At 40.4% G+C, this 26697-nt stretch overlaps 1 protein-coding gene across 2 annotated transcripts; it reads right to left on the reverse strand.

The window, feature by feature from the left end:
* Window positions 1–455: 455 nt before the first annotated feature.
* Window positions 456–26688, reverse strand: DHX16 (DEAH-box helicase 16). Of its 2 annotated transcripts, XM_070936692.1 has the most exons (20): window positions 26442–26688; window positions 23313–23584; window positions 22351–22498; window positions 20898–20954; window positions 19216–19470; window positions 18029–18253; window positions 16422–16610; window positions 15050–15160; window positions 13897–14012; window positions 12668–12878; window positions 10906–11004; window positions 10660–10812; window positions 7857–7997; window positions 6511–6673; window positions 6170–6288; window positions 5378–5445; window positions 4587–4749; window positions 3331–3492; window positions 2037–2210; window positions 456–707 (listed from the first exon to the last, which is right to left on the reverse strand). In XM_070936692.1, the coding sequence occupies exons 1-20, from the start codon at window positions 26643–26645 to the stop codon at window positions 579–581; spliced, it is 3159 nt and encodes a 1052-aa protein (XP_070792793.1). In that variant the 5' UTR covers window positions 26646–26688; the 3' UTR covers window positions 456–578. The 2 variants fall into 2 exon arrangements, with proteins under 2 accessions (XP_070792793.1, XP_070792794.1); XM_070936693.1 differs by lacking the exons at window positions 23313–23584; window positions 26442–26688 and having other exon boundaries at window positions 20898–20959; window positions 22351–22370.
* Window positions 26689–26697: the final 9 nt, after the last annotated feature.

Consider the following 26697-nt stretch of genomic DNA (forward strand, 5'->3'; position numbering starts at 1 on the left):
GGTGTGAGAATGCAACTTCTCAGTGTTGTGTATAACTGGTTATTCTTATTACCCCCTCATCCAACAAAATAGAGAAAAATCGAAGTACTTATTTGCTTATTTTAGTGGAACTGAAAAACAGCTTGATGCTGGGTTCAAAGTGCCCCAAATAGGAGAATGAGATTCAAGTGTCTTCTCAGCCATAGAACGTACAGGAAGTCTTTATGCTAATAATTATATCCCAAAATTACAATTAACAAGGATAAAAAGAGAAAAGTTCCATGGATGCAGCCTTTACATCCCACAAAAAAGGCAGGATACAAAGACAAGGATACTATAATAGTCTTACAATGTTGATGATTTGAACACGGAATTCTGTTTGTATGTATTCCAAAGCGTCTTTTTAAAGAAGAAATTGATTTCTTAAAGATTAAATTTGTCTAGAAGGAAAATGAAAGCAAATAACACAGGGGAGCTTATTTTAAAAAAGGGTTTATTTTATGCCTCTGAGTAACGGCAAAACTGTACAGCTCTACAAAAAAGTGTCCAAAGGTGCTATTGAGCACCAGAATAGTCAGAACTGAAGGCAAGTTCTTCTTTTATCCCAGCTCTTCTCGTGTCTTCCCCATTTTCTTGGGCAGTTTCTTGGTGGAGGCGTCTTCCAGTTCTTTGGCCTTGTAGTAGTGAGGGGCCACTTCCAGCAGCCACGTACTGTCAATTTCAATCACCTACAGAAAACACAAAAGCAACTCTAGCTAGGCTCCTGATTTCAGCACTGTCTCTTGGATACAGACATATTTAGATAGATAGATAGATAGATAGATAGATAGATAGATAGATAGATAGATAGATAGATAGATAGAGATAGACAGACAGACAGACAGACAGACAGACATATGATAGGTAGGTAGGCAGGTAGATGATAGGGGGAGAGGGAAAGGGAGCTATATATATGATAGAGATGGATGGACAGATAGATGTAGATATAGATGAGAGCAATAGATGAGAGAGGTTGGTGGGTGGATGAATGATAAACATTTCATATTTCTTAACTGCCCATCTCCCTTGAAAAAGGGCTCTGGGCGGTATGGAGTATCAATAAAATTAAACATTAAAATCAGAATAATTTGGGATTAAAAATTTTATAATTATAAAAACATTATAAAACTTTCCAAGGGTGAAGAATTCCAAGATGGGGAGTTATTAGTTGTTAATACAGGTGAAGGGGGGAGTTCTCATAGGGCTGGCCACCTCCATTGTTGTGTGGGCCTTTGTGTTCCCCACATAAGGCTGCACAGCCAAGTTTTGACCCCTTTGCGGAAGGTCAAATTATTGGGGCCTTTCACAATGCAGGGGCAGCGGCAGAGAAAGCCCTCTTCCTAGCTCCTGCCAGCCTACATTCTTTGACTGATAGGGTTTTAGCATACCTTCCCTGTTTGAATGAGCGGGATGGGCTGATGTGGATGGGGCCCGGTTTGACCTGCATATCAGCAAAGTCAAAGGATCATGGAAAGATGATCCAGTGCGATGCATCGGATGTAAGAATAAGGGTAACTGAACTGGCTGTAAAGGAAATCCAGAACCGCTGTTCCACAAAAATCCCACTAATACCCAATTATTGAATCTCTCCTCCATCTCTTTTAATCATTTAATCTGCCAATGAGACGTCACCTCTGTCTTTACCGTTGCAGCAACAACAACGTGAAGTGACTTGTATATAAAATATTGAGTTAGGCTAGAATGGAACAGAGAACTAAATCCACTGAAAAGACAAGAGAGCAAATTAATTCCATATTACACAAACCTCTTATTTGACACTTCAGTAGGAAGCCTACAATAAAACGCTACAAATTCACAAGCAAAGAATTCGTCTCCTCCTTTATTTCAATTGTCAATAATGGATATTTTCTAATGCTTAAAGGCAACATTTTTATTTGACCTAAAGCACCTGCTATATTCACACATCGGTTTTCCTTTGAGTACAGATAATATTTTATCTCTGAGGAGAAACTTTTTCTTCAGAAGGTTCGGAAGTGCATGCAGGTGTTTTAACTCACCTGTCTCATGAATTCCTTAGTGGTGAAGACCAGTTCATGATAAATGATCCAGCGGGGCTGCTCTTCAAACAAGGAGCTGTTGGGATGGATATACACTGTCTGCTGATGCTTGACCGTTTTGTAACCGCTGCGGGTTAGCCGGGCAGTGTGATAAAAGAAACCAGCTGTTACAGCCTATAGAAACAGAGCAGGAAGGGCCAAATGTGAGGCAGGCATATGAAAGAAATGGTATCGATGGCTGAAGTTGCAAACTGTTAAATCATAAATGGTCTTCATTTTTGCTTAGCATCTTCTGCAAATCCATCCAATATGGCTTATAATCCACCAGGTTAGTATGATTTGTTCAATAAACCATGATTAATACATTAAGTTGGATTCAGACGTCAAACTATTAGTCAATGTGTTGAAACCAAATGAGCTTAAATTAGTCACTACCAACTTTCAGTTTCAAAGGTTCTACTCGAAATCTGAATATAACTCATTGTATTGTAATTTAAATAACACAAAATAAGTTATTTTTATAGACTGTAGATTAAATAATGGATGAAAAGCAGAGTTAAAAAAATATCAATAAATAAACATTAAAAAGTACCTTCTGCAAATTTAGAAATCACTGGCTCTTATTTAAAAAAAATGTGTGTCAGCGTTCCAAATAATGCCCCCATAGGAAGCAGAACTCCGAGGCAGGTAGAACCCTCAAAGGACAATTTTATTAGATACATCATATTGGCACAACTGGTGTAAACCGACTCTGAAAGTTCCTGCAGTTTTCACCCAATTAAAAGAGAGAGTTTCCCTCCTTCCCCAAGTCATCAGTCACATGGTCCAATCGAGGTGCTGGCCAGTTGCTTGGTTACTTCGCTCCTCCTCTCCCAGCCACCTGTTGGAATGACCTTAGTTCCCACAGGAAAACTTCTTATTTTGACTACAACACCCCTGCTATTTCCCTCCCCCTCCCATCTAGTAGCAACCCTGAAGCCTCAAAGATGGCCCCAGCCAAGTTCACTTCAGAGCAGTGGTGGGTTGCTCTGGATCGGGTGAACCAGTAGCGGCAGCGGTAGGAGGCTCTGCCCAGCCGGCCAGATGCTTCTTCGCATGAGCAGAAGCGTTACGCGCGCTCGCTCACAAACAAACCAGTAGCGAAGGGTTTTGAAACCCACTACTGCTTCAGGGTTGACAATGTGATTATCATTATGAAGGTTTCTAAATTAGGTGGATATGCTAAATACATATACACTTGTCTAAAGGAACAAATCCAGAGCAGAAGAAAATAATAGGTGCAGGGTGCTTTTACCTTGCGGATAGGAATGTAGTCCCCTTCAGTGGAAGTAATATCCACCTCAATGCGTTCCATCAACCCTTCCAGCTGTTCTCGTACATCTCGAGCTCTCCTCATAGAACGAAACTGGATGAAATTCTCATAGCACCATTGCATGGAGTAACCGCTTTCTACCCACTAAGAGAGAAGGGGAGGAATAATAGAGATCAAAGGCTTGCTGGGATTTCAAGTGAGGAATGCCATATTCTCAGTGACATGACTATACAGTATGGAGTACAAGTAGTCCTTGATTTATGACCGTAATGGAGCTAGCCTATTACAGTCGGAAGTCATAACAGACATTAAGTGAAGCATGTCACTTAACAACCCCCACCCTGCTCTCCCAATGTGATTGTTAATGTATACACAGGTTGTTAAGTGGAACATGGAGTGCCTTGGGTGGGGAAGGCCTAGTGTAGGCCCTGCACCGGGCCTCCCCCACCCACTAGGTAGGGCCAAATTTTATATATTTGATTTTAATTGGTTTTAAATTTTATAAATTTATGTGTTTTAATATGGCTGTACACCGCCCTGAGTCCCCTAGGAGAAGGGCGGTATAGAAATCTAATAAACTTTCAAACTATCCCTAACCCTAATCACCACATCAGGTCCCACATGTTCTCTACTATTAATAACCTTTCTGTACTAGCTACTGTCCTCAGTCCCAGAAAACACTCATTTTGTATCTCTTGAGAATAGAACCTGATGCAGTATGAGCTCTGGAAAATCCCACACTAATATCCTAGAACTGCTATTAAAACACACTGAGAAGAAGCAACCATTAATTATCATTCTTCTGAATGACCTCTGCAATAAAAAGTATTCAATAGAAAAGAATATATTTCCTAACTACATAACATCATCTGTTCTAGAAAGGAGTGGGGTTTGCTCCTTGTTTATACAGCAACTTGCCCTGCCAATTTTGATGGTGGGGTGGTTTTCTCCTTGGTAATTCCTTGATTAGGTTGTTGTATCCCATTTTAAAAAAAATAAATAAATAAAGGGACCTTTGATATACAACTCTACAATAAATGCAAGGCTGGTTGGGATTTAAAAAATCATCTAATGAAATTTTCATCAAAGATTAGAGTTATTTCTTCCTCTCTTCCATATGCTAATCCCACCTCTACTATCCAGGATATGAAATATTCTTTTCTACTGGGAATTCTAAGAATTGCAATTCTAAAAATCTGCAGGATGCCGGGCTAGTAGCCTTGACATTTTGTCCTCACCTGAGTATAAACATTGAGAAGAACCAGATGGTCTCCACCAGGCAGGAAGAAATTCATGCGGGCATTGTCAGCATGAACCACTTTGTCCTTAGGACGGTAAAAAATGGCATTGTTGACTGAAAGCATAGCAGCAATGGTCAGGATTTGCTCTGAGCACTTGTACCTGGGGAATTTCCAGTAAAGAAAGAGTAATGTTGGGTTTTACTGTGGTAGAAACAAAGTCAATCTGAAGAACAGCAATAAAAGCAATCGGAAAACTTCAGAAGAAAAATGGGAACAGACAGATTGAAAGGAGGAGACATACATTAACAATCAATTGATGAAAAGCTAAACAAAAATATTATTTAAAGTCACAGTTTAAATCAGACCTTTTAAACAAATGAAATGTTAGAAACACGTCAATTTATAATTAATATCAAGCGTGTAAGTTGGACTCTTGAAAAGAATATAAAATATTTAAAATTTTACTCAAGAATTGGAAGCATTTTTAATCATAATTTATTTTAATTCTATCCACACTTAATCAAGAATGTTTTTATGCTTATAATTTATTATTTAAATTTTAGAAATACTCTAGATCTATAGGATTTTCGTAATTACATAATCACTGTTGTTCAAAATATGTTGGAATTTTCTGGCAAGAATGTAGTAGAGAATTAGGGATTGAACTAAGAAACAGGAGATGGATACAGTATGCTGCACTTGTGATTCCTGAAAAAATGTGAATAAGGCCAAAGCCACTATCAACATATTAAGAAAAAAAAAAGCAGAAAAAACAGATAAGGACTCACTGTTCAGAAGCTAGAATCATCTTCGAGAGCATGGGATCAACAGGCAATTCTGCCATCTTCCGGCCCAACTAAATACACGATACAGAGATAATAAATTCAATTAAAGGACAAAAACCTCCCACAAGTCAAAACACTATTTCTGATCGAAGTATATAGCCAAATATTTTGAAGTCATGCGTGCAACAACTTAAAGACATCTGTGACACTTGTTCTGATCACTAGCCATCCCAGCAGGCCTCCCTTTTCTTAAGAATAGAAAGGGACAAGCAGATACAAAACATTCAAATATCTGCCATTCTTCATTTCACTTCTGTTTCCTCTCTCTGCAACTAGGTACCTCCTTCCAAATTCCTCAAAGCTTCATATATCCTCGGTCTTTTATCCTCATAATAACTGTACACTGAGCTGAGATACAACCATTCATCCATCCATCCATCCACCCATTTGACTTTGTTTATTTTATAGCACAAAAGTAATCTTGATTCAGGCCCACCTACTTAAAGTAGAACACTTTAGTGCTCAAATCAAGTTGAACAGAAATCTTTCATGTTATTGTTGATGTGATAATGACAAGTCCTCTTTTATGCTATCCTTGAAGAACACAATGAAAATAATTTGTATCCATGGAAGCTAAACTAAGGAGTAACTAGAAAGTATAGTTGAATTTGAATACAAATTTGAAGCTTCAGTCTCTTTTCCAACTTCTAACTTCACTCCCACTGATAGACAATCTCTCTGCTTTCAAAATATGCATCCTGCCCTGACAAAATAGCTTTGAATAAGAAATCATACCTTGGTGAGTTCGCCAAGATGGTTGAGGGCCCCCAAGGCATACAGCTGCTCCAACGCCAATACTAGAGTCTCGTGGGGTGGTGGATCCATGAAGTCAAAGTGAATCAAATCATTGATGCCTGAAGAAAGAGAAGAAATACAACCTGGCTAAGTATTGCATACACAAGTTTCTAGTATCTACAAGACCTTGAGCCTAGATATTTCCATCTTCCATCATAAGAAGATGCATCTACTGAAATTTAACCCTTAAAAATGATCTAACTTCCATTGTGGGAAATCTTTGTAAATATATTCTAGGATGGAGCATGAAATCCCCATATTTTACTACCCAAAATACACACCTAAGCTTTTGAGAAGAAGCACTACATTGCCAAGGTTGGTTCTCTGAATTTCTGGCACCGTGGTTTCCTCCATCTCATTTTTGTACGCCCAGGCTGTGTAGAGACGGAAGCACTTCCCTGCAGCCACACGGCCTGCCCGGCCTGCTCTTTGGTTGGCAGAAGCCTGATGGAGAATACGAAGTGTGTGTTTTTACTAAGATCAGTGAGAACTGCAAGAGTTATTTCATCAGATTTCAGAATGAATGTAGGAGAAAAATAAGTAGTTCCCCAACTAAGTGTCTATGGAAATTCTCAATCATCCAGGTCATGGTTGTCCTAAAGGTGCTTTTTTGAAGAGGCAACTGGACTTTCTGGTGTTTCTTTGAAGACATTTTGCTTCTCATCCAAGCTTCTTCAGCTCAGAACTGAAGAATGGATGAGAAGCGAAACATCTTCAAAGAAAAAACAGAAAGTTCAGTTGCCTCTTCAAAAAAGCACCTTTGGGTTCCTCAACTAAGACAATCTTAAATTTCACAGCCTAAATGGCAATAAATATCTTTCTCTCACCATTTATCTTCACTGCAGCGAAATTAAGATAATAATTGTTCATCTAGATTTAATTACATATATTCTGACTTGTTTATTTTTTGTTATTTTAACATTTACATACGAGAGAAATGTAAGCTGCTCAGAATTTATTTGGATTGACATAAACTAAGCCTGTTAAAATCTACACAAGTAGACCACTGCTACAAATTTCTAAAAGTACTTAGTAATATTATAACGTCCCGAAGGAATAAAGTGTATATTCCAAAACCTATATTTCAGAAAATCCCAATTTTCCTCAACATTCAGAGACTGCAATTAGAAAAGATGCTCTGATGGTTTTTGATTAATGGTTCCATTATCACAGGACTCAATAAGAGAATTAATTTGACACCATAATACTCTCGTAACAATCTTTGCCCAACTACCCCTTGCTTTGATCTACAGTAATATGTTATGCACACTTTCTAACTAGTATTTTTCTTAAGGCCCCTGCAGGGTTAGAGCTTCACCATTGGTGGGTTGGTGAATACCATTACATGGATGTGTTATATTACAAAAGTGATTTCTACACAACTTCATAGCTTTACAGAATCACAGATAATAAATCCCTGATGATTTTTCATTGTTCTGTGGTTTTTATTAACAGTTTCCAGGTTAACTACATTCTTAACAAATTACTTCCTGCAAGCAAATTAGCACCAACACGAATAAGAAAATCAGATTAAAGCTTCAGATAACTTTGAAGACATTCAAGTTCAGCAAATGTGATAGATTGGATGGGGAAGAGAATGGGGAAGTAAAATACTGAAAGCAGATACCCGAGAACAGGGGGTAACAATAAGTGACTCCATGCCCGTGCGAGCGTTGTAACTCTTCTGTTTGCAAAACCCAGGGTCAATCACATAAATAATGCCATCTATAGTCAGTGATGTCTCTGCTATGTTTGTGGCCACAACAACCTGAGGAGAGAAGAGATACTCATAACTGATTGTGTGAGGCACCTACTTACACTATAAATGTCATAAGTTATAGTACCCTAGTTCCATGAGATGAAGGGGCTCAAAACAGAAGTTAGTATTTTTCAGTCATGGCATCGACACCCTGGAAGAAGATGTTTTAACCATGGCAGCTTGAAGGCTGGGGAATTCTGGGAGTTGAAGTCCACACATCTTCAAGCTGCCAAGGTTGAGAAACGCTGTTGCAGAAGCTTGATGATGGTCTTCTGGAAGGTAGCAAAGACCCTATTCTTCTGTTGGGCCTTGTGGGAGGGCCTATCTGCTACCTGGAATGTGATTATCTTAGCTAATTTATTTGCTGTAACATATCTTTTCTTGTAACTTATTTATATAGTGCATGTCTTTTTTTTAAAAAAAACCATGGATGTTTTCAGATTGTTTTTACATTGTTTTAGGTCACCATGATTCAAATGGACTATTCAAACAAATCAATAAAATGTAGAACACAACACTGATTAATGAAGGAGGTCCAGCTGTAATCCTGATTTCTTCATTAAAAACATTCTATGAAACAAGTCTCTGAAAGATCTCTGCCGAAGAATCAGCTAATACAAATAAAAAATGCTATATGGAGAAATGGCATTCTGTACGTCTTGGCAAAACAGCTTCAAATATATTTACTATGGAGGTGAAAAATCTAACTGTCTTGAGTCCTTTTCTTTCATGCTGTGATTGACTTTCTGATTTTTCTCCCTCCCTTTAAATCCAGGACAGTCAGTATAGTGCAGGGGTCCTCAAATTACAGCCCACGCAGGACCACAAGGCTGCCCCGCCCACATCACCCCACCTACCTGCCTTCTGGAGGCTAAGTAAGCCAAAAATGGGACACTTAGATGCCCCAGGGGGCCAAAAACAGGCCCCTTTTTGGGTGGCAGAGTTGTTCTGGAAGCTGAGGAGGCAAAAAACGGGCCCATTTTTAGCCTCCCCAGCCTTTGGGGGGGGGGGGAGGGAGGGAGAGTGATACACACACACACAAACAAATAAAAGTCCCTCACACCCCCCCCCCCAAGGCAGCCACATCCCTTCACTAACCTGCTTTCCATACCCAGGAGCATAACAAATTAAAGATTAATTTGCATGTATTGTTTAATAGACTGCTAAATTGGCCACGCCCACCCAGTCACATGACCACCTAGCCATGACCACCCAGTCACATGACCACCTAGCCACACCCATCCAGCTGGTCCGACTGCCCAATAGTCTGAGGGACCGTGAATTGGCCCTCCGTTTAAAAAGTTTGAGGACCCCTGGTATAGTTTATTAGGTCAATTACATCCCTGTATTACTGACTTGAGACAAGATAAAAGAAGAAGAGGGGAAGGGTTAGGGGAAAGTTGCTTACATACATACTGAAGCAAATGTTGCTATTGCTGGAAGGCAATCATTGATCTATCCGAGTCAGACAAAATGTTGCACCTATATTCAAAGGCAATTTGGGAAGGCTAATGTCAAATGTCAGTACTGCTGTAATTTTCCTGCCTGGTAGATGAATGTATGGTTCTGTCAAAAATCCTTTCCTCTAGGGAGGTTAGAGGTTATATTTTGTGCAAGAGTTGTGCATATGTTGTGCTTTCTTTTGTTGGTAGGCAGCCAACAGGGACATGGAAATACATTATGCATTGCGTACATTACATAAGCATTGTTAATAATGCTGTTGAGCTTTCAGGCTGCAGGTTGTAAAATACATATTCAATGTTGCTTTTATTTCTGTGTTATAAACGTTCTGTTGATGCTGAATTTTCTGCATGTTAATTGCACAAACAATGTGTTTCCTTATTGAGTATTCCTGGCAGGCTGCAAATACAGAAATGAGCACTATTTATAGACAATATGAAGAGAGAGTAGTTTCAAGCCAAGAGCTAGAGATATTTTTTTTTCTGTTATTGTTTTTGTGGTCTCTATTGAATGCTATGTACAGTATTGCTCTTTGTTGAGCTTCTGCGATAGCTGGTATAGGAAGACTCGGGTTAACAGCAGGCTTTAAAAGACTTCACTTCAATTTTTTTTTAAAAAAAAAATCCTATTTTTCTCCTGTAGGTAGAGAACTAGATAGCAGTCAACAGACATTATTCGACCATACAAAGATATTTGTTTTGTGTTCCTATTGCCTCTACAGTGAAATACTTGAACTCTTCAGTAAATAGAACATACAACACTTGAAGAATTCAGAAATTGTTCTTTTAACACTGCCAACCTGGCTGTTTTATCTCATTCTCAAAGCAAAACCTCTTCTCTTTTGTGCACACCCCTAATGTTCATCTCCTTTCAACTATCTACAGCACATGAGTACCAAAAAGAGGTCCTCACAATATTGATTCCCTTCAAGCGACAAAATAGAATACTAAACAACTGATGTCTGAAACCACATCTCCCCAAATGCAACGCTTGGGCCAAAGTTCTCCACTCTCTCCTTTTCCAAACATCTCAAATGCAACTCTCTAAATCAGGGGTCTCCAAATTGGGCAATATGCTGGCTGGGGAATTCTGGGAGTTGAAGTCTTAAAGCTGCTAAGTTTGGAGATCCCTGCTCTAAATAATGAAAGCTGCACAGGTTGGCCCCAAATAGCCAGCCCTTCCTTTCCTGCTTTATACAATCAGCTTTTACCTTCCGGGCCCCTGGTGGGGTAGGTTCAAAGATCTTGGCTTGCATGTCGGAGGGCAGATTAGCATAAATTGGAAGGACCACAAGTTCTGCAATTTTGGAGCCCAAGCGCCGGCAACGATCTTGTAACATCTCACAGCAGGCTTCAATTTCTTCCTGCCAATAAAAATGGAAGTTAAGCTCTGTTTATTATACTACAATACTGATAAGTAATGGCAGTAAATTAGGAGAAAACACACAAGAGCTTACCTGGCCCGTAAGAAACACAAGGATGTCCCCTCGGGGCTGAGTAACATGAATCTGCAGCACCGATACCACACAGGCTTCCAGATAATCAGCCTCTGGTGCCTAGAGGGAAGACGCAGAGGGAGGACAATCAAACTACAGGTAGTCCTCAGTTAGTGACCATTTGTTTAGCAACCATTCAAAGTTATGGCAGTGATGAACAAATGACAGTTACACCTAATCCCCAAAGTTACAGCATGTGAGCCTTGATGGGGCAGTGCTTAAGAGTGCAGTACTGCAGGCTACTTCTGCTGACTGCCAGCTGACTACAATTTGGCAGTTCGAATCTCACCAGACTCAAGGTTGACTCAGCCTTCCATCCTTCCGAGGTGGGTAAAATGAGGGCCCAGATTGTTGGGGGCAATAGGTTGACTCTGTAAACTGCTTAGAGAGGGCTATAAAAGCACTGTGAAGCGATATATAAGTCTAAGTGTTATTGCTATTGCTATAACCGCATGTGATCAACATTTGAGTGCTTAGTGGGCTGCCCACAGAGGCACCTCAACTCTCCGCAACTATCTCCCTTTGCATCTCTGTCCTTTTGGTGCCCTGCACTCCACTGCCTCACCCTGCACTCCTCTGCCATCCCCAGCTGACCTTCGCCATCTTCTTCCTCCCACTGCTGATGAGGCATACCTGACCTGGTCCTTCTTCCTCCCACTGCTGATGAGGTATGCCTGACCGGTTGTTGGTTGCGTCAGGCTTTCTTCTCAAGGCTGCGTGCAGCATTCTCCAAACCACATGTGGCCTTCACGTGAGGCTTTGAAACTTTCCAAAGCCTTGCAAGAAGGCTGCATGCAATTTGGACAAGGTTGCGTAGGATTGGGACAAGGCCAAACATGGCTTTGGAAAGCCATGCAGCATGTCAGGCAGACCTCGCAGCAGTGGGAGGAGGAAGATGGCAAAGATCAACTGAGGATGGCAGGGACAGTAGAGCAGCAAGATAATTGAGGATTACCCGTCACTCTTCTTGAGTTAAATAAACACAACTTCATCTCCCTTAATGGCCGGGCTATCAACATAATAGTTTTAAATTGAGGTATTTAAATTTCTGGGGTTTTAAATTTGAGCCAAATCTATTTAATTATTTTAAATTTTAATCGCTGTTTTGTCTTGTGTTTTTAAATAGGATGTACACCGCCCTGAGTCCTTCAGGAGAAGGGCGGTATAGAAATAAAATATTATTATTATTATTATTATTATTATTATTATTATTATTATTATTATTATTATTATTATTATTATTATTATTATTCTACTATTGCTTGTCCTTGTTCCTCACTCAGTTTTTCTGCTCTGGATTAGATATGCTTCTTCTATAGGTGATTTTCTCCGTTTGCTCTCATTTTGTGAAACTAGAAAGACTTGTTATAGGGTAAGGGTATCGGAAAAATTCTAGTCCCAATTGTGGTTGTAAATCAAGGACTACCTGTAGGAAATAATGACTGTACAAAAGATAATCCAAGTTAGGAAAATTGAATACAATGAAATCCAGTTATGAGAAGAAAGCCTGTGACGTGGCAGCACACAACGGCTATAAAATGAAGATAGGTACAATCTACAGCTTCAACTTACGAGCATATAAATTCAAGTTTGGACGTAGGAATTGGCATTCTCGAAATCTTACATGCTCTCCTCCCAGCCACCTCCAGGTTGATGACTTTGCCTCTCTGTTTCCTCAGCCCTTTACACACATACAAACATAAAACACTTTGTGCTTGCTAACCTTAGTGTAATAAATGTCAACAGGAAAACGGCGCCCTGGGATGCGGAAGATGGGAGCATCGTCAAAGAAGGTGGAAAAGCGCTCGGTGTCCAGGGTGGCACTAGCAATCAACACCTTCAACTCAGGCCGGAAACGAGCAATGTCCTTGATTAAACCAAACAGGATGTCGGTGTGCAGCGTGCGCTCATGAGCCTCATCGATGAGGATGACACTAGAAAGCAAGCCAGGAAGGGTGTGGTGCTGGATACTCATGAAATATTTCTACTCATTTGCAAGGGATCTTAGGTCCGTTTAAAATCAGGCCAGTGTTCGCTTTTTTTTTTTTTTTTTTACTAAGGTAGGAAGACTACAATTTACAGTCTACTACAAAGACTGCAATTTTAAAGAATCTGCAGCAGAGATCAGTCTTGAATCTAGATCTTTCAAAACCATAGCTTACTCATTAAATGATCATCACTATGATCCAGTGGGGGGTTTCAAAATTTTTTACTACCGGTTCTGTGGGTGTGGCTTGGTGGGTGTGACATGGCTTGGTGGGCATGGCAGAGGAAGGATACTGTAAAATCTCCATTCCCACCCCCCTCCAGGGGAAGGTTACTGCAAAATCCCCATTTCCTCCCGATCAGCTGGGACTTGGGAGGCAGAGAATAGATGAGGGTGGGGCCAGTCAGAATTTTTACTACCGGTTCTCCGAACTACTCAACATTTCTGCTACCGGTTCTCCAGAACTGGTCAGAACCTGCTGAAACCCACCTCTGCTATGGTCCCACACTGCACACCACTCTCAGAACTACGGAGACTTTCTTTCCAACTATGATCCCAAAACAAGCTCTAAAATGGACTGCACTCTTTGCAGCAATTCTAAAATCAGACCCTCACGTGAAATATCCTTTATTGCCCTAGATCCAGCTTATCATGCAAATCCAAACAGGACACCTCTGGGCTCAGATTTATGTTTGAAAAACCATTAGCATAGGTATGGTTTTGCTCTCTCATTCTCATCAGAATTTATTCAGCGAGCAATTTAAAATTTAGCAGTATTCTGTGGAATTTGGAAAGTTATTTTTCTAGTTAGTCACGTTGGCAAGATTTGAGCTAAAATTGATCTGAGTAGTGCAATTTAATTTGCTATCAGAAAGCTACTTCAGCTATTTATCTGAAAACAAACCAACATCCATGCATTCCCCGTGATTAAGCCACTAGTGCAAGTGTCCACTGTTGTTACTCACCTATAGCTGCTCAGGTCAGGTTCGGTGAGAAATTCTCTGAGCAGCATCCCATCCGTCATGTACTTCAACACTGTCCGCTCTGAAGTGCAATCTTCAAAACGGATGCTGTACCCTACCTGTGGGAAGGGCACAGAGCTGTCTTTATTACACACAAAGCAACATTTCTCCAGGAATTCTATTTAATTCAAATTAAGGCAGCCTCCAAAAAAATATAAATATTCCCCAACTTACAACCACAATTCAAGCTCAAAATTTATGTTACCAAGCAAGAGAGTTTTGCCCCAATTTACCTTTCTTTCCACAGTTGTTAAGTGAATAACTGCAGTTGCTAACTTAGTAACATGGCTGTTAAGTGAATCTAGCTTGCCCATTGACTTGTGAGAAGATCGCAAAGGGTGATCACATGACCCCAGGACACGGCAACCGTCATAAATATGAACCGGTTGCAAACCATCTGAATTTTGAGCACATACCATGGCAATGGTGAACCACATACCAGGCAGTGGTGAACCACTTCAATACTGTTGCTAAGAAAACTATATAGACATATCCAAGATGTCACCAGAAGACAATCTCCTCTCCAAGGAAATATTAATGCTTGTATTATCTCGAGAAATAGATACTGTTATGAGGCTAATGAGTATTATGATGGCCAACACATCACTGCCTTCAGGTCCATGGCAAATGAGGGTGAACAAGGGACACATTGACTTTTATCTGAAAGTTTAGGATAATGCTTATATTTATAAAGAGCCCCGCTGGATCAGCCAACAAGATGCTTCTGTGGAGATGGTGGAGACAGTTATATCCCTCCTCCACCCCTGTACATCTACAACTAGTATTTGGAGGTATGCTACCCCCAATCCAGAAATAAAACTGAATCTCAAGACTAAAAGCCCTTGATAGACCTGTCTTTCAATGTATCCATCACCACGTTTTGTGGTACCGAATTCTATAGGTGAATAATGCATGCCCTATTTGAATGTGAACGTTTTCATGCCAGAGAACCAACTTTCCCTCCAACGATATAAGCTGCCATTAAAATAATTACTGGCTATCCCAAAATTAGATCAGGGATTATAAACTGCCTAAAAGGATTGGTAATATAAACTACACAAATTCGTTCCTTCCCGTCTCCCTCTTCAGAACATACTTCATTTCCAAGCTTGACATTCATTTCCTGGGAAACACGGGCAGCAACACTCATAGCTGCAACTCGCCTGGGTTGAGTACAGCCAATCTTCATTCCTTTCTTGGTGTAACCCTGTTAAGGAGGGAGGGAGGGAGGGAGGGAGGGAGGGAGGGAGGGAGGGAGGGGGAGGGAGAGAGAGAGAGAGAGAGAGAGAGAGAGAGAGAGAGAGAATCTCCATGATTCAAGATCTCAATACCAAAGCTGTTATGTGCATAAAATGGTTTATGTAGGAACTAAAATACTATGCATGCTGGGGACAGTGGCTTATACACTCAGCAGTTCATAGCCGCACTCAATAATTTATGGGTGTGCATAAAATTATTTGTGTAAGTGGTACATTTTTTTTCTGCTGGGGTCACTGGATTATACACTCAATTCTTTATGGATATACTAATATGCACACAATGGAACACCTGGGGTTTGTCAAGTATGAAAAATAGACTTGTTTCTTCTGCGTAAATCATCCCAAAGCATTAATTCAAAAGTTTTAGTACATGCACATTTTAAATATTCCTAAAATCAAAAACCATTTTTCAAGGGCATCTTTGGAAATGTAAATACTCAACTTGTTTTGAGTGGGCAGCAAAATGTGGGTTTTGTAGAATGTGGTTAAATCAGAACACAGACACTGTAGAAAATGCTATCTTCCCTTCTAAAGTTCTGGATTGTTTTTCAGTGGGTTTTTGGCTTGCCACGAAGGCTGTGAATGATAATTTCATTTTTAATGTTAACTTATTGTTTTATTTATTTCCTTGTATATACACTGTCCAAAGCTTGAACAAGTGGGCAGCTTATAAAATAAATAACTGAGGGGATGTGTGTGTTCTTTTTTAAATGTGCATTTTTTCATCTTGATTTTTGCCCCACTGTTCAATCTTAACAGTTTTAAACTCCTAAGTTTCATTTGGAATGGAAGGCAGAAATTAGGGAAAAATCTTCATGGACCAAATGTTTTAAAAACTGGAATCTCGAGTTTTGTTTGTAGCTCAAAATAATACGTGTCCCCGTTCAAACCCTGAGCAAGCATGGGCCAGTGACTACCATGATTTACAGAAAAAGGCACTGGGACAGAGATAGAGAACAGGACAGCTGAAGTCCAGCCAAGGCAACTACAGCTCAGTTTCTGGAGAACCAAATTGCAATGTAAACTGAATCCTAATATGGTATGCAGGTCTATGATTACACAAGTCGGGTATTGGTCCCTGTTGCTTTCAGAACACCAATCCCAAGCATGAAGTAGGGACCAAAGAAGCAGCATTTCCTTCCTATAAGCTTCACCATGGATCTCCTTCACTCCTGCAATTAATTATTCTCCCCTTCCCTATCGAGTTACCTCTTCATACAAATACTGTGGGATTTGCGTGGTCTTGCCAGAGCCGGTTTCCCCTTCAATAATAAGCATCTGATGTTCAGCAATGGCAGCCAGTAAGTCTTCACGGTATGGGAAAATAGGAAGACTGCGGCGCACCTCCTGGATAGACAACTTCTTGAGTTCAGCCTGGGACAGTTCCAGCTTCTCCTCCTGGCAACGAGGAAACAGAATTAGACAAGCTTCCCTGGATCAACAAGAACTGGTGGAGTCCTTTTGGTTCTATATTTCTTATCCCTGGACAAAACTGATACCGCAAGCAGAATGTGGGAGGCACCGTAGATCAATGGTGTTTACCTCTGGTTACCTGTCAAAGCTGTCAGGCGCAATCCTTCGTACTGCTTGATAACAACCCAGAAACAATCTATTTGATTCCCTTAATTGATTCTATAGAGATATTCAGCTAGTAAGTCTGACTCAGCTACGAGAGTTTCCTTTGGTCACCCATATTTAAGCAGCAGTTTAATACAGAAGAGTGGTGGCCTTAAGGGAAATATTCAGAAGCTGTTACAAAACCAAAAAGGGCAGAAGCAAGCCTTGAGCCCTGGGAATGGATACAATATTAGGAAGAGACTCAGTATGGCTCCTCCCTGACTCACTGGGATTTAAGAAGGAGGGGAAAACTAAAACAAACACACTTACGAGATCTGCTATTTCTACTTCTGTGCTACTGTCAAATCCTAGATTCCTTATCTATGTTCTGAATATTGTAATATTTAATAAATAGCTTCCTTTTACTGATTCATCGAAATCAATTCCCATTTTCTAGTATTCCTCCTGTTGAGGCAGAGCTACCATGTTTCCCCGAAAATAAGACCAGGTCTTATATTAATTTTTGCTCCAAAGGACACATTAGGGCTTATTTTCTGGTTAGGTCTTATTTTGGGGGGGGGAATACAGTACTAAATGCATCCATCTGGCTGACAAACTTAACTGGGGCTTATTTTGTGGGTAGGGCTTATATTACGAGCATCCTGAAAAATCATGCTAGGGCTTATTTTCTGGTTGGGTTCTATTTTCGGGGAAACAGGGTATTTGCCCAGCTTTTGTTTCTAAGACGCTTAATTTGTCGATGTGAGATTTCTAATCCAGGAGTCCCCAACCTGTGGGCCCTAGCCCACTACTGGGCTGAGAGCTAATCGCCACTGGGCCGTGTGAGTGGCTGGACAGTGCGTGCATCTCTACTTGCATGCATACAGCCCCACTTACGTGAGCCTCATCAAAGCCCCACTTGTGTGTCACTGTGAATGTTGCAGATGCCTGTGTGCACACATGCACACACACATGCCCTTGCCCCTCCCCCAGAATCATTCCCACTTTCCTCCCTCCCCCAGCTCCAGGCCACCAACCCGAAAAGGTTGGGGAACTCTGCTCTAATCAACTGGCCAGAGTCACTTCGTTGAGTTGGGCAGCTATAGAAATTGAATAAATAAATGAAATAAATTGATCCTTACATCCCGGAGAAATAGATATTTTTCGGAGACAAGATTTGAATTTCCACTAGGAGTTCCTGACTACGTTAGCGTTTGCAGAGTCTCATCTTCTCTATTTCCCAGCCTGCACCTTCTCACCTTGTTCTGATTTGCGCCCCGCATTTGCACAGCGTTCACAAACTGGATCATCTCATCCTCCTCAAGCACGTACTCATAGTCTTTGCGAGGATGGCGCTGATTGGCATCCCGGGCCCCAAAACGGAGAGCAGCTGCCCCAATGTGGTCTTCCTCCCAGCGCCGCTGCTCATCTCTTGGAGCCATGTGATCCTCTGCCTGGGGCTCCTCATAACGATCAGGAATCTTCTGCAGGACAAAATCAAAGAGAATCACCAGTGCATTCAGCAGCTCGGTAGCCAAGGTTCCAGTTCAACAGTTTTTTTGCACATTTTCTTCAGAAGTATACTGTACACTGACTCCAGCCAGTTAGACACACTGAGTTATATCCCCAATTGCGTGTAATTTCAGGAAGCATTACAACTCCATTGTCTTTTTATACATTCTGTCTACTGACCCAAGAACAGAATCCCGCGAAACAGACAGCAAGCAATAGGCCTAAATCTCAGTGCTTGGGTTCAGACACAGAGACTTAATCTGATGTGGCAGAAATAAAAGCAAATAGAAATATTTAGAGAAGAATTGGCCTTTACGTTCTGGGGGACCATTTTTCTTTTGTTTCATTATAATAAACATCTTATTTTTGTTTTTAATGTTATATAAAATGGTTAAGATGAAATTTGGCAATAGATCAGGTCAAAAAATAAACCAACAAGCAGAAAGACAGAGAAGCTTCTCTTAATATTATAGGCAAATTTTCGGTTTCGAAAAAGTCCAGAAAAATGATAAAACAATAGCAATAAACATTGTAAGAAATACAAGCTGCTGCTAACCAAGTATTTCAGATAATGGGACTGATAAGGATTGTTCTGAGTTATGAGTCCCCCATTTGTCCTGGTGGATACTTGTGAAGACAAAAACCAGAATTGACCAAACATTTGCTCTTCCATGTTCAGTTTGTTGAGTTGATTCCAAGTGAAGCAACTTGTGTGCTTGCTAGGTGTCTAGATGCAATTTAGCCCCACACAGGTTGGCCCCTGGTTACCTGCAGGTTATCTTAGGTAGAGTTCTTTCCTAGCCCCGATTATTGTAAACTTTTAACTGGAGACCACCGGGATAACCTGAAAACAATATTTTATGTCCTTTCTTCGGTCCACCACTCATCTCACCCATCCCTGGCTCCAAACTTTGCCACACATCACCACCCTTACCTTACTGCGGCTCTCCTCAGGCATGTAGTACCGATTGTGCTTCTCCATCTTCTCCTGCTCTCCAGCCTGTTTGTACTGTTTGGCCAAGTCGCGCACTTTGCGTTTGTACTCCAGCTCCTGCTGCTCAAGGGCTGATAGTTCTTGCTCAGAGAAGAGGTACTCCTCATCTGCTATTTCTGCTTCCAGGTCTTCCATTTTATCCTTTTCCCGTTTGGCTAAATACTCCCAACGGGATTTCTTACGTAGTTCTGGAATCTGACGTATAGGAAGAGAAAAGAGTTTTTATTCTCGTGACAAGTCTGAATGATTTTGTTTTTAAAAGAAATGTTGAAAGCTTCATGCGTTATTTGGGCATTTTATTTAATTGTGCTCTATCCTGGCAACGTCATTACAAGGCAATCCTTCTGAAAGCAAAATCTACTATGATGGCTATGATTTTTATTCAAGAGGCTGGATTGATCCTGCAGTGGCACAAGTTTTTAATGCAAAAATTACATCTCAAATTTTATATGCAGCTCCAAGTTGGATTACATTAGCAAATAATAACATAGCCCAATTACTGGTGAAATTTTAAACAAATATATCTTTTCTTTTTATGTACACTGAGAGCATATACACCAAAGACAAATTCCTTGTGTGTCCAATCACACTTGGCCAATAAAGAATTGTATTGTTTTGTAAAGAATACCCATTGAAAATGCAGGCTTGGCTAAGCATGATTATATTTCGGTTGCATATATACATTTTTAAAACAAAGATTGCTTCAGGAAATCCCAAAATGAATCTTTTGCAGATATATGATTGATAAGGTGACCCAAAGATCAGTCAGATCTTTGGGTCACCTTATCAATCTGGGTACCTTTGGGTATGGCATCAATATTTTATTGTATAAAACAATTATGTGATAATTCAGTATAGTAATTAATGGCCAAAGTCAAAATTCTGTGTTCACCTGTAACTTTTTGAAAAATTACAATTTTCAGCTTGATAAGTATCTTAATAGTTTATATTTAAGTAAGCACAAAATAGCCTTTTCAAAATGATATATTTTTTTTAAAAAAAATCCTGATCTCTTAAAGATTTTGCCCCATAATGATATTGATTTTGACACAGTGGATAATATTTCATTGTGTTGTGAATTTTATGAGTCTTCTGCAGGATATTATCTGGCTTATTTTAAATTCAAAAACAGGAAGAGAGTCTTCTGAGTATGTTAACATTTTACTCACATCTGAAAATCCTAAAACTACAGAGGCAATAGCCAGACTATGGCCATAAAAACTAGGTTTTTGAACACCATACCAATGAGTTTTACTTTTTAAACTGGTATACATAATGTCAAATTTTAGATTGCATTTCTAATTTGCTAGTTGGGCTTTTTGGCCATTAATAAACTAATAGAACTAAAAGTTTATAACATGGAAAAAAATTTAATAACATTTTCTTGTAACTTATTTTCATTATTGGCTTGTTGGCTTGCCAAAAAAGATACATTTTTTTAAAAAAAAAACCTGTTTCCTTTGTTTAAAGACCAGACTTGTTGATCAGGAGTATATCACTCAACTTGGTCCACTTTTTCCCTGTATCTCTTTTATACTCTCCCACATTCTGTCAATACCTCATTATTGTTCACTGTCAAATTATTCTTTATGTTAAACACAATGATAAAATCAAGCTCTTACCATGAATTTCTTGTCCTCTTCTACCATCTTTAAACGCTTTTGAGCTTCTTCATATGCCTAACCTCGACGTAATCAGGAAACAAATATACAATAATAACTCAAAACACAGCAGTTCCAAAAATCCTTGCTAACAAATGTTGGATGCAATACAGGTAGTCCTCGACTTACAACAGTTCGTTTAGTGACTGTTCAAAGTTATAACAGCACTGAAAAAAGTAACGTATGACCGTTTTTCACACAACCGTTGCAGCATCCCCATGATCACGTGATCAAAATTTGGACATTTCGCAACTGACTAGTATTTATGACAGTTGCAGTGTCCTGGAGTCATGTGATCACCTTTTGCGACCTTCTGACAAGCAAAGTCAATTGGAAAGCCAGATTCCCTTAACAACCATGTTCCTAATTTAACAACTGCAGTGATTCACTTAACAACTGTAGCAAGAAATGTCGTAAAATGGGGCAAAATTAACCTAACAATTTCACTTAGCAACAGAAATTTTGGGCCCAATTGGGGTATATATCAAGGACTACCTGTATTTTTAGGACTACAGATTTAGACATGCAACAAAGCAGTTATCAGAGACTTACAGAAAAGTTGGGAATAATCTCAGCAAGAAAGTGGAACTTCCTCTTCTAAATAATATAAGTATTAGGTATATTTTTCAGGTATGAGAAGAGGAAGAAAATACCACCAAAGGCCAAAACATGAGAACTCTGGAGCTGGCATAGCAGAGATTTGAAAGTGATTGAAAAGGAGTCAGTCACATGTTTCCATATTGGGAATGAAGGCCTTGCAAAGCAGGACTGAAATAAAAGATTCCATATCTCAATGAATCAGCATTAAAATTTTAGCCATTAGTCTTGCACAATGTTGAATAAGGACTATACCATGGTTTAAAAATAAATCAAAACCGTAAGTTGTATACAAAGTTCTGAAACTTCTGCAAATTATCACAGTTCAGTAATTTTGCATGTTTCCTTAGCTCCCATTCTCGCTTTCCTCAGAAAGTGGAAAGGATGCCTACAAAGACACTTAAGAGAACTATGTCTGATTCCTGTTCCAAAAAACATATTCAGGAATCTTTTTAGGTTTTCCACTTTTACCAAACATTGTCTACATATCTTTCAAGTCTGCCTTTTGGCTAGAATGGCTAAAAAAAAGCAGTGTTATATTTTAAAAAACCTGCATCTTGTTTATGCCTGAACAGAATCATCGTGTATATATTCAGTAATATTCATAATGATAGGCAGGTATATGTGTGTATGTATATATTTGCATGTGCTTATAGCTCTCCAATATCCAATTTTTAGCTAAATTTTCCAGCCCCAGGTGAAATGCTAATGCAAAAATGGGTGATATAAGAAAAGAATGGACAGAACAGTTAGGACAAATGCAACCAAGAAGGGCTTCCGCCATTACGAAAGCAAAATCCAAAGGCCGAGACCACACCTTCTTGTCTGATCGCTCGAGGATATTGCGAGTCTTCTCTTTGTCCTTGCGTTTTACACGTTCTGCAAAAGCATCACGTTCTTCCAAGTCCTGCAGCCGCTCTCGTTCACTCCGGTCCCATTCATCCTCTGAATCCTCCTCTGGAATCCTAGGCCAAGAAAAGCAAGAATGTTTGGTTTAGTTTAGTTCAGTTTACTTCATTGTCATTGCACATGGTACAACAAAATTAAATGCTGTCTTCAGTGTACATTATAGCTATAAAAATAAAAACACAAATATACATCCTTCACATTCTATATAATTGAAATTGAAAACCCGATATTGCACTATACCGTAGAATTCAATATGGTTATTGCCCTGGGATAGAAGTTGTTTTTCAGCCTATTTGTCCTTGTTTTTATTATCTTGAACTGTCTGCCAGATGGTAATAATTCAAAAAAACGGTGCTCAGTATGAGATGGATCTTTAAGAACGTTTTGAACTTTCTTAAGGCAGCCGGAGCTATAAAGCTCTTCCAAAGAGGGGAGAGGACAACCCATGATCCTCTGGACAATGACATTGACCCTCTGGAGCGCTGTCCTATCTGCCACTGTGCAATTGGCAAACCATACACAGATGCAGTAAGTTAAAATACTCTCTATGGTGCAGCGGTAGAAGGCCACCAGCAGCTTTCATTGTTGTTGTTTCCTGAGAAGTCTCAGGTAGTATAATCTCTGCTGGGCCCCTTTGACTGGAGCTGCAATGTGAGCACCTCAGGTCAGGTCCTCTTTTATGATAACACCCAGAAACTTAAAAGTGGCCACTTGCTCCATTCAGTCTCCATTGATAAGCAAGGGCTGGATGTCTGATCTATTCCTTCTATAGTCCACTATAAGCTCCTTGGTCTTATTTGTGTTAAGGAATGTCTGTGGCTTTCCTTATTTTTCTCACAACTCTGCTTTTTGCAAGAGATGGATGCTCACCGTCCCGTATCTTCTTCACTAGGCTTCTCATCAGAGTCTTTGTCTTCCTCTTCTTCCTTGCGCTGCCTCAGGTGTTTGTGCCGTTTCCGTTGCTTGCCCTCAGGACCTTGTGAGGGGTGATGACGCTTTGAGTTTCGGGCTGCTGTTGCTTTACCGGTTTCTTCATCATCACTGTCTTCCAACAGGGTGTATGAACGATTCTTTTCCTGCAGGGCTAAGGCCTGTTGCTCAGCTAATCTGGCTGGACGCTCCTGCGGCACCTGGTGTGGAACCTACCATTGGGGAAAGTGGACAAATCAGTTAGAACTCAAAACATTATAATTTCTACACATATACCCAACATAAACCTTTTGAGAATGTAGCTCTTATTCCTTAACACCAGCCTAGAAGACACACGGCTTTCCCAATTTTCCCAAGTCTTTTGGTAATATTGAATTAATTTTGAGTAAAATATTGAATACAGGAACATTCACATCTTACTTCTGCCAAGATTTCATTAATCGGATGCGTTATGAGGTCTTCACCCTCCATTTATTGTTGACAACTTGATGAGATATTCTAGAGATTACCACTAGGCAATTCATGCAAAATACTTGAAAACTCAAAATCACCAAATGCTATATATTATTTTCACACTGCCATTTATTTCTTATTGAATTTCTAAAGAAAGAAAAATTAATGGAATCTGGGGCAACCATCCTTACTATAGAGCAGGAACACCAAAGAAGAATCAATTTTGGCAGGAAAAAATAATAATAAATTCCATTTCCAGCTGGAGAACTACTCCTAGTTTGAAGTCAGGAAAAAGTGATGTTGGTGCCCTTCTGAAATTTTGAATTTCAAGTCCCATCAGCTCCACGATGATAGCTATCAGTTTGCATCCATCCAATCAGTGCATTTCCTGGTTAAGATTTCATAATTTTCAAGGAATGTATCAGCCACACTATGTGGACCACACAAAGAAAATTCTTTATTTAGATGGGCTACAATAACAGAAACTTGCCAACTATGATTGTGTTGCAGTGCTGAAGCTTAGTACTGGCTCCCCATAGGGCTGTGTGCTCAGTCCCTACCTATATTCACTGTACACACAATTGTGTATCGTCTGATCCATTCACTGTGATCATTAAGTTCGCAGATGATACCACCGTATTGGGTCTTATTACAGGTGGAGATGAAACAGCGTACAGGGGGGAGGTTCAAAAACTATTGACATGGTGCTTAAAAAACAACCTGCACCTGAACATCAGCAAGACAAAGGAGATGGAGTTAGACTTCCGGAAGAAGAGAGAGGAACCTGCCCCACTTTACATCGAGGGGGGCTGTGTGGAGATGAGTTTCCTCCTTTAAATTGCTGGGAGTCTATCTCAGCGAAGATCTCACCTGGAAAATCAACACGACCCAGGTGTCCAGAAAGGCCCAACAAAGACTCCACTTCCTTAGGGTCTTGCGAAATAATAAAGTGGAACAACAACTGATGATCTCCTTTTACCAGTCCACAATAGAAAGCGTCCTCCCTCATTGCATTACGGTGTGGTATGCTGGCTTGACAGCCGCAGATAGAAAGACATTACAGAGGGTGGTGAGCACAGCACAAAACATCTCGTGGGCTGTCCCCTGACACCATTAGACGACATCGCTAGGGATCGCTGCCTTAGAAGAGTGAGGAAAATCCTCAGGGATGACTCACACCCTGGTCAGCCCTTCTTTATTCTCCTACCATCTGGAAGGAGATATAGAAGCATAGGCAATCACACAAACAGGCTGAAGAACAGTTTTTATCTGTGGGCTGTCAGACTCCTGAATGAAAAATAACTACAACAATATAGTACGATTGACTTGCAGGTGCGACATGCAATAAATTCACATGGTGCAAAAGGACTGAGTGTTTGTTAGTAGGATTCACTGGGCTAGGGATTTTTTTTGGTCTTTCACTGTGAGTTGTATTGTGTTGGGAGGGTGCACGAAGGGAGGCTCAGCCAATCTCATTGTATACATGTTGTACTCTGACAATAAAGTTTTGAATTGTATCACCTCCTCCTTCTTAAAATTCAATGAATTAGGGAGTATCCACCAACAATGCCTAGACAACTGAGTCTGTATATCTCTAAAGGTCATCTTCCTTACTCTCTACAGAATTTAATAAGTGGATTCAAGTAATCAAATACAGTACTTTCACATTCTTGCTCTTTATCGTTATCTATAATTACTGCTCTTTAAAGCTTCTTTGTTCTGATACTCCGTGGAAAAGGTGTCAAGTGATCCATGCACAATCAGTGAAAAACGGGTCTACAATTTGAAAGTCATGCTCAAAGAAGAAAATAGGAAAGGGGAGGGAAGAGGGATACCATCTATTCTATACGATTGTATAATAATCGTGTTCCATATGACGGGTGGTTTTGATGGTCATTGAACAGTTGCAAGCTTTCAAACTCAAAAATAAAAAGGACCAACTAGTTTGGGATCCCTTACGTTAGATAAAAAGCTTTTAGCCCACAAAGCTAAAGAGAATTTGTTTCAACACATTCAAAAACAAACAAAAAAACCCCCAGGAAACAACCATTCCTTTGTTTTGTCTTCCTAGCAGTTTTAAAAGAAGATCCTTGTTGCAGCTTCGCGTCTCTCAGCACCAGTTAAGATCCCCATATGCACATCTGGGGGCTCTCCATTATGTCCCCTGAGATATAACCTGGTATACCACTCTCTCTTCCACTTCTATTTTGTCTGAGGAAAAGGTCTTGAACACTTAGAGGAAAGCTTACGTCTATTGTGTAAAATGTTAATACCGATTTGGATATTATTATTTTTTTGCCTCCATAGAGCAGGGGTCTCCAACCTTGGCGACTTTAAGCCTGGAGGACTTCAACTCCCAGAATTCCCCAGTCAGCAATGCTGGCTGGGGAATTCTGGGAGTTGAAGTCCTCCAGGCTTCAAGTTGCCAAGATTGGAGACCCCTGCCATAGAGCACTTGCTATTTCTCACCCCTTTTTCGATAGCCCTGCCTCTGGATTAGCCCCGCCTCTCACAGCACACACACGCACGCACGCACACACACACACACACACACACACACACTCCCAGTCCCGCTGTTCGAAGAGGGTCGCGCGCTCAACTGCCAAGCCGTCTCACCCGCTCCCAGAGCTGCTGGGCAAAGGCGCGCGCGCTAGGCTCGGTCATCCGCAGCGTCTCGGTCTCCTCCAAGCGATCGAGCAAGTCCTCCGGAGTCCGGCTCCGCTGGGCCAGGCCCACCATGAAAGCAACGACATGGCGTTCGCTCAGCCCCAAAAGGGTATGGAGCTGGTTCGAGACCCAGCGCTCCAAGTCTCCCGCCATTGCAGCGGGATGCTGAACCCGCCACCCAAATCTCGTTGTTTCCCCCCACCCC

This window comes from Pituophis catenifer, unplaced genomic scaffold (genome assembly GCF_029215685.1).
Source record: "Pituophis catenifer annectens isolate HBS135680 unplaced genomic scaffold, rPitCat1.0.hap2 SCAF_2, whole genome shotgun sequence".
Lineage (NCBI taxonomy): Eukaryota > Metazoa > Chordata > Lepidosauria > Squamata > Colubridae > Pituophis > Pituophis catenifer.

Coding starts and splice junctions, on each gene's coding strand:
- DHX16 (XM_070936692.1), bottom strand. CDS start 26,645: ATGGCGGGAGACTTGGAGCGCTGGGTCTCGAACCAGCTCCATACCCTT. Junction 12,879..13,896: donor CCTGACCTGAGCAGCTATAG/GTGAGTAACAAC, acceptor CTTGCTTTCTAG/TGTCATCCTCATCGATGAGG. Junction 4,750..5,377: donor ATGATTCTAGCTTCTGAACA/GTGAGTCCTTAT, acceptor GAAATTCCCCAG/GTACAAGTGCTCAGAGCAAA.